The sequence below is a fragment of the Nanorana parkeri genome, unplaced genomic scaffold (assembly GCF_000935625.1).
Source record: "Nanorana parkeri isolate BGI_ZX_2015 unplaced genomic scaffold, ASM93562v1 scaffold890, whole genome shotgun sequence".
Classification (NCBI taxonomy): Eukaryota; Metazoa; Chordata; class Amphibia; order Anura; family Dicroglossidae; genus Nanorana; species Nanorana parkeri.
The window spans coordinates 912,411-919,825 of NW_017307158.1; the positions used below are offsets into that span (position 1 = coordinate 912,411).

A 7,415-nucleotide genomic window follows, 5' to 3' on the forward strand; every position below is an offset into this window, starting at 1 on the left:
GTACAGGGTGGAGTTATTATTATTATTACATAGTATTTATATAGCACCAACAGTTTGCGCAGCGCGAAAGACATTGCAATTTCAATTCAAGTCAAGATGGTAAGGAGGGCCCTGCCCCTGAGGGCTTACAATCTAAAAGGGAGGGGCCAGTTATACATGAGGAGGGAGCTGTGTGGGGATGAATTTTGAGAACAGGCTGGTTCAGTGGTTAGGTTGAGGTGGGATAGTTGGCCTTTAACTGCGAAGTATAAGTGAGCTATGTATGGGTATGGTGCTTAGTAATGAACCGTATATAACTGGGACAATGCAAAGAATTTCTTGTGAGCCAACAAGCAACTAAAATATTCTCCTTGTCCACTTGACCATTTTCAGTAACAGTTGCCTCATTTCTATGTATTGGAGAGCCGGGATTTCACCTTTATCTCCTTCTTTTCTCACATTTCTTTGTTTCAGTTGATTTTGGAGTCAGCGCGCAGCTGGATCGCACTGTAGGCAGAAGAAACACTTTTATTGGAACTCCGTACTGGATGGCTCCAGAGGTCATTGCTTGTGATGAGAACCCAGACGCCACATACGATTACAGGGTATGTCATTGCATTATGCCATGGTAGCTTTTGTATCACCCTGCAGGAGGAGGACAGACTCCTAGCTCCCTTCTATGTATCACCCTGCAGGAGGAGGACAGACTCATAGCTCCCTTCTGTCTGTATCACCCTGCCGGAGGAGGACAGACTCATAGCTCCCTTCTGTCTGTATCACCCTGCCGGAGGAGGACAGACTCATAGCTCCCTTCTGTCTGTATCACCCTGCCGGAGGAGGACAGACTCATAGCTCCCTTCTGTCTGTATCACCCTGCCGGAGGAGGACAGACTCATAGCTCCCTTCTGTCTGTATCACCCTGCCGGAGGAGGACAGACTCATAGCTCCCTTCTGTCTGTATCACCCTGCCGGAGGAGGACAGACTCATAGCTCCCTTCTGTCTGTATCACCCTGCCGGAGGAGGACAGACTCATAGCTCCCTTCTGTCTGTATCACCCTGCCGGAGGAGGACAGACTCATAGCTCCCTTCTGTCTGTATCACCCTGCCGGAGGAGGACAGACTCATAGCTCCCTTCTGTCTGTATCACCCTGCCGGAGGAGGACAGACTCATAGCTCCCTTCTGTCTGTATCACCCTGCCGGAGGAGGACAGACTCATAGCTCCCTTCTGTCTGTATCACCCTGCCGGAGGAGGACAGACTCATAGCTCCCTTCTGTCTGTATCACCCTGCCGGAGGAGGACAGACTCATAGCTCCCTTCTGTCTGTATCACCCTGCCGGAGGAGGACAGACTCATAGCTCCCTTCTGTCTGTATCACCCTGCCGGAGGAGGACAGACTCATAGCTCCCTTCTGTCTGTATCACCCTGCCGGAGGAGGACAGACTCATAGCTCCCTTCTGTCTGTATCACCCTGCCGGAGGAGGACAGACTCATAGCTCCCTTCTGTCTGTATCACCCTGCCGGAGGAGGACAGACTCATAGCTCCCTTCTGTCTGTATCACCCTGCCGGAGGAGGACAGACTCATAGCTCCCTTCTGTCTGTATCACCCTGCCGGAGGAGGACAGACTCATAGCTCCCTTCTGTCTGTATCACCCTGCCGGAGGAGGACAGACTCATAGCTCCCTTCTGTCTGTATCACCCTGCCGGAGGAGGACAGACTCATAGCTCCCTTCTGTCTGTATCACCCTGCCGGAGGAGGACAGACTCATAGCTCCCTTCTGTCTGTATCACCCTGCCGGAGGAGGACAGACTCATAGCTCCCTTCTGTCTGTATCACCCTGCCGGAGGAGGACAGACTCATAGCTCCCTTCTGTCTGTATCACCCTGCCGGAGGAGGACAGACTCATAGCTCCCTTCTGTCTGTATCACCCTGCCGGAGGAGGACAGACTCATAGCTCCCTTCTGTCTGTATCACCCTGCAGGAGGAGGGCAGACTCATAGCCCCCTTCTGTCTGTGTCACCCTGCAGGAGGAGGACAGACTCATAGCTCCCTTCTGTCTGTGTTTCTTTACTACTTTTCCCCGAACTTGTCTCTTGCTCAGTTGCTATGATATGATGGACAACAAGACATAAGGAATTCAGCCAATGTATACACCAGCTTTATACTACTACATTTCCATATTATTTTAGGTTTATTAACCAGTGTATTTCTTTCCTTACAGAGTGACATCTGGTCTCTGGGAATCACTGCTATCGAGATGGCAGAAGGAGCTCCACGTAAGTGACTTTTACACTAGTAATCTGCTTTTGCCTTTTACATTCGTTTGTAGATCTTCTGGAGATGAAATATTTTGCATATTTAAAGCCGACTTTCAGACAAATATTTTTTTTTTCTTTTTAAAACCTCTTATTGTCTCTCAAGTCAAAATAAAGGTCCCCTGCATCCTTTCTGCAATCTCTCCACATTCCGAGTACTCTCATTTTTATCAGTGTAAGACAATGCAAAGAAATTTCCTTCTGATTCTGCCTTCTCCTTGAAACGCTGGGTCCATTGGACTTCATATCTATTGTGCATGTCCTGGTCTGAGCTCCACCAATGCCCAGTGGTAAAAGGGGACGTACAGCTTGTGCATATGTGCTGGTGTACTCCTCTTTCAACTCCGAGAGCGCTCTGCTCGCAGCTTATTTAGGAATGTGAGTGTTGTGTATTCATTTAATAAATCGTTATAACTAGGGATGCACCAATACTAGTACTTGCACTCACCCACATGCTCAGTTACCTTTCCCGAAACTGGAACTTCCGTTCAGAGGGAGATTTCCTCTGATCGGCAGTGCCGCGAAGAAACATAGAGCCGGGAATCTGGCTCCATGCTGTTTGGCCGGCTCGATGTCAATTGGCCGGGAAGCCGGCTTCCCAGCCAATCAGTGTCCAGCCGTGCAAACAAATCTGATAATATGGCAACACATTCCCCACCCCCCCCTGCAGGCACCTCAGTCCCCTCACATAGATCCTTAGCAGCATTCATTAACGAAGCATTCCCTCGGCCAGCTGGGCAGACAACGCTCTCTAAGCTCTCCGGTATCTGCCGTCTCCTATGTGTACAGCGCCCACAGTCTGCACATGCGCAGTAGCAGGTTGTACACACAGGAGACGTGGGCAGATCCCAGAGAGCTTGGAGAACAGTATCTGCCCAGCTGGCTGAGGGACTGCTTACGTTAATGAATGCTGCTAAGGATCTATGTGAGGGGAATGAGGTGTCCGCAGGGTGGTGGTCGTGACACCAGATCCGTTTTGGCCGGCCTCTATGCCAATCCGCATCCAGCCGGCCAAACAGAATGGAGTCGACTTCCCGAGCAATCAATTATGCCGGGCAGTGGGTAGTGGCACGCCGCCTGGCTTCCTGATTGCCTGGGAAGCCAGCTCTATGCTACTGGAAGTACCGGTATCGGCGAGTACTGAAATATAAATATCGGTACTATCGGTCTTTGCATCCCTAATTATAACCCAATTGAACCTTCTTTATTTATTACTGTAATGCAGGCGGACTGCCTTTTGAAGTACTACAATTTTCTTTTTACAAATGATGTGTTTCAGGAAGGGTTGCAATATCCTGCGTGCTGGCAGCACATTGGGGAGAAAGACCACCTCTCTCACACAACATAGAGGTCCGATATGCCCTTGCCACGCTACTCCTATAAACACCACTACTCATGGAGTTCAAGAGTTGATTGGAGCATTGTGCGGGATGGGCTTGGGGCCCCCTGGACTGTGAGAGAGGCGGTCCAACTCTCCATGGTGCTGCCAGTACACCGGTTATTTTAACTCTTGCTGTATCGCACCGTATCAAAATAAAAGGAGTGACCATATGTATTACTGTACCGATCAGCTACACAGTCACTGTTCAGGCATTCTGACCATGGGACATAGGTCAGTGTGAATCAAGAGGTTTTTTTTTTTTTTGGGAGGGGGGGGGTCCATTTTTAGCTTCATGTTTAGTGTATATCCAGCTTAACTGTACTGTCTTCCTTTATCTTCTAAAGTGCTGCGCAGACTGTTGGCACTGTGTAAATCTTGTATGGCAATAACATGCTGTGGCATAATATAAAACTGTCAGGACGTACCGTATGTAGTAGCACACCTGTGTACAAAGCTGTGTGGCCCGAGTTCCTCTTTTGTCGCCGTTGGGAATGTTCAGCAAAGCCGTCCATACGGCACTACAAATGTTCAAAGTCGACTCCATTAGCTGCAGGGGAAGACTAGCTGTGCTTGTCTAGTTCATTGAACACTGCAGAGAGCCTGTCTGCCTTTTTACCGGGACACATGAGCTTCAGATGTACTGACTTGCCTTCAGTGCGGATGTAGAGTGCCCGTTATAGAGGTAGGCCAGCTCCCTATAGAGTTCAGTACAAAGGCTCATCTCGGCTTCCCATGCTTTAGGGCGAAGCATAAATAGTCAGGTCTTTTGTACTACCAGCATGAGCACAAGCTACTACCCTGTTTCCCCTAAAATAAGACCTACCCCAAAAGTAAGGCCTAGCACTATTTTTCAAGATTCCTGTAATATAAGACCTACCTCGAAAATAAGACCTAGTTTGATGGTAGCATGTGAGGGGGAACTTGCAGGAGAGATGGTATCAGCCTGCAGGGACACACTGTATTAAGGGGATGACAGGGGACTACCTCCGGCCAGCGCAGTGACAGGGAGCACTCCAGTACCATACTTCACCAATTGCTGCCCCTGAAGGCACCGATGCTGGCGACGTACACTGTACGTCAGTCACGAAGGGGTTAATGTAATGGTACTGTAATGTGTACCGGTAAATGATACCGTACTTTACCGCGCTGGCTACTGTCTGATGTCCCCACTGCTGCACCGCTGGTACCACTGTCCCTGGTGGCAAAGGAAGCCGGCGCTGAAGAAAGCAAGGCGGCGGAGGGAGCAGAGCCGCATTAGACGATACTTCCTCTATAGCGCCGGTTACTGTGACAGGCGGAGTGATACCAGATAACGTTGGATTGTTGTACATCAATAACTTTAGATTGTTGTACATTTTTGTTGCACATTAAAAAAATTTAAATAAGACATCCCCTGAAAATAAGACCTAGTGTGTTTTTTTGGGGCAAAAAAAATATAAGACAGTGTCTTATTTTTGGGGAAACACGGTAGTCAATTGCTGAAGCCAGAACAACACATAGTTGTGAGGCAAGCCTCCTATTAGCACACAGCCATTTTTAAAGGCCAGGTGTATATTTGTGGTAAGCGTGATGTCATGCCACCCCATTGAATCAGTGCCCAGACTTTTGAACTGATGACCACCAGTACAATGTCAGCCAGCCTGTACTTGGTCTGCGGAAGGATTTACCTGTCATGCCACATGACCACTGCTAGCCAATCAAGGTGGGCATAACTAGAAAGCTTCTTTCAAGGCATTGGAGTGTGGTAACTGCTATTGCAGACTTGGCTTTTAATGGTACACAAGGGTTTGTCATCCTGGCTTTGGCTTGACTACTTAATGGCCTACTACATGTGAGGGAAAAGGTAAAAATCTTTGTGATACACCAAGGGCCCATTCACACCTCTCCATGTGCATTAAAATCTGCTTATTAATGATCGTTAATGCACCGCATGTTATATACCTGTTGGCATTCATTTTGAAAGCCCCCCCTAGTGTGCTGTGCATTGAGACTTTAGTTGCCCATTCAAAGGTGACATGCCTTCTCAAAGGTCCCATAGGCTTGATGGGGACAATGCTCCGGCAGTAAAGGTACAGACCAGGTCTATGGGATTTTAATGAGCAGGTGCAAGTGGCTCGGCACTATGTTTTTACCGACCAGGCTGCATACAGTGCAGGAGGCCACAGCTATCGGAGGAGGACATGCGGGGGAACTGGAGGGGTGGGATGGCTATTGAGGGGCATAGGGGTGAATGAGACCTAATCTGTGGCAGATAACTTATTGCTAGCCTAATGGGTAAATGTAAATGAGGCATCTCTATATGCAAAGCTTCTGTGGCTAAGATCACACATTACTCTCAGGGCTTATCTATAAAGGCATCGCCCAGCGTATAGCTGCGCGACTGCCATTCACATGGCTTTACAGCCACCAGGTGGAGCTAGAGGAGAATAGGAATTTCCTGTGCTCAATATGCATGGTGTCATTGACTCGCTACCTGAGAGGGAGTCATCACAGCTCCATGCACTCAGTGTAATGATAGAGCAGTGGTCAATAAATGGCAGACCGTGGTCCAGACACAGACCAAAAGGAGGTTCTGTCCAGACCACAGTCGCCGATCTGCACAGGGTTGTGGCAGGCAAGCTCCTCACCGAGTCCACTATTCAGTTTTATTCCCCGGACCCCCTTGTATTATAATTCACTACCCGTGATCTAGCGAGTGGTGTTGACATCCCCACGGGTGGCCCAGTTCCAGAGAAGAGGTGAATAGGACCATGTTGTAATGGAAAGGAAAGCGTACCAGGAGGTCAGCCCCACCTTCCAGAAAGGTGACCCCATGACTGCACCAGACTTGCATAGAACAGCTGTACACCTTTCATCAGTGTATACCAGTTCAGTGATTCATAAATGTGTTCCACCATTCCTCTTTAACAATCTGAGGAGAAACAGGAAACCTATTAGACTGTATACAATCCATCTTCTTTCAGTTTTCTTTCTTGCTCTCTCTCCTCAGCTCTGTGTGACATGCACCCGATGCGGGCCTTGTTCCTCATCCCCAGGAATCCTCCTCCCAAACTGAAATCCAAGAAATGGTGAGTAGGAGATTTTCGCCATAAACACAATTACAACCTTCTAGTTCCAGACACATTGAGGGGTTATAATAGGATCAGTCAGTAAAATGCAGACTTGAGTCAGCAGGATACATACCGCAGATGAAGTACCGAAGTATCAAACTACCTACAAAAACACAGCGGGGATGATTCAGTTTAGCATTTGCAACACTTTTCTGACGGTAAGAATGTCCTGCGCCAGAATCAGAAAAGCAATGCGGCTCTCTGTGCAGCCTGCAGGAGGTGAACGCAAAGCCCTGCATAGTCAAGTGGCATAGCTTACCCTGGGCTATGGGGTGTCCCCACCCCCCCAGTGGCCCAAGACTGCCACATGCAGTGAGCCATATTCTCCTCCATACCCTGAAATATTTCCTTTGGCATCTAGTGCTGAAAGGAATGGTGGGGAAGCAAAGGAAAGATATATAAATGGCAGAGGCGGGATTAAAGCAATCCTGTTGTTTTGCCCTTAAAAGAGATCTATGAGGTGAGTGATATTCAGTTCGAGCCGACGTGTGATAATGAAACTGTCACACGACGGCTCAATAGATCGGAAAGTGAGCGAACACATACCATCGCTCGCTCACTTCTCGATCATCTCCCTGCAGAGAGCCGTGCCTGTCACTCACGGCTCCCTGCAGGGATTCCCCCCCCC

At 48.7% G+C, this 7,415-nt stretch overlaps 1 protein-coding gene across 4 annotated transcripts in view; it reads left to right on the forward strand.

Moving 5' to 3' along the window:
• Positions 1 to 7,415, forward strand: part of MINK1 (misshapen like kinase 1) — a 102,665-nt gene that overhangs the window by 48,538 nt on the left and 46,712 nt on the right. For all 4 annotated transcript variants that reach the window (XM_018565825.1, XM_018565826.1, XM_018565827.1 and 1 more), the window contains exons 7-9: positions 454 to 584; positions 2,203 to 2,257; positions 6,667 to 6,745. In XM_018565825.1, the coding sequence (XP_018421327.1) occupies positions 454 to 584; positions 2,203 to 2,257; positions 6,667 to 6,745 (265 nt within the window). The remainder of the gene's footprint in view (positions 1 to 453; positions 585 to 2,202; positions 2,258 to 6,666; positions 6,746 to 7,415) is intronic.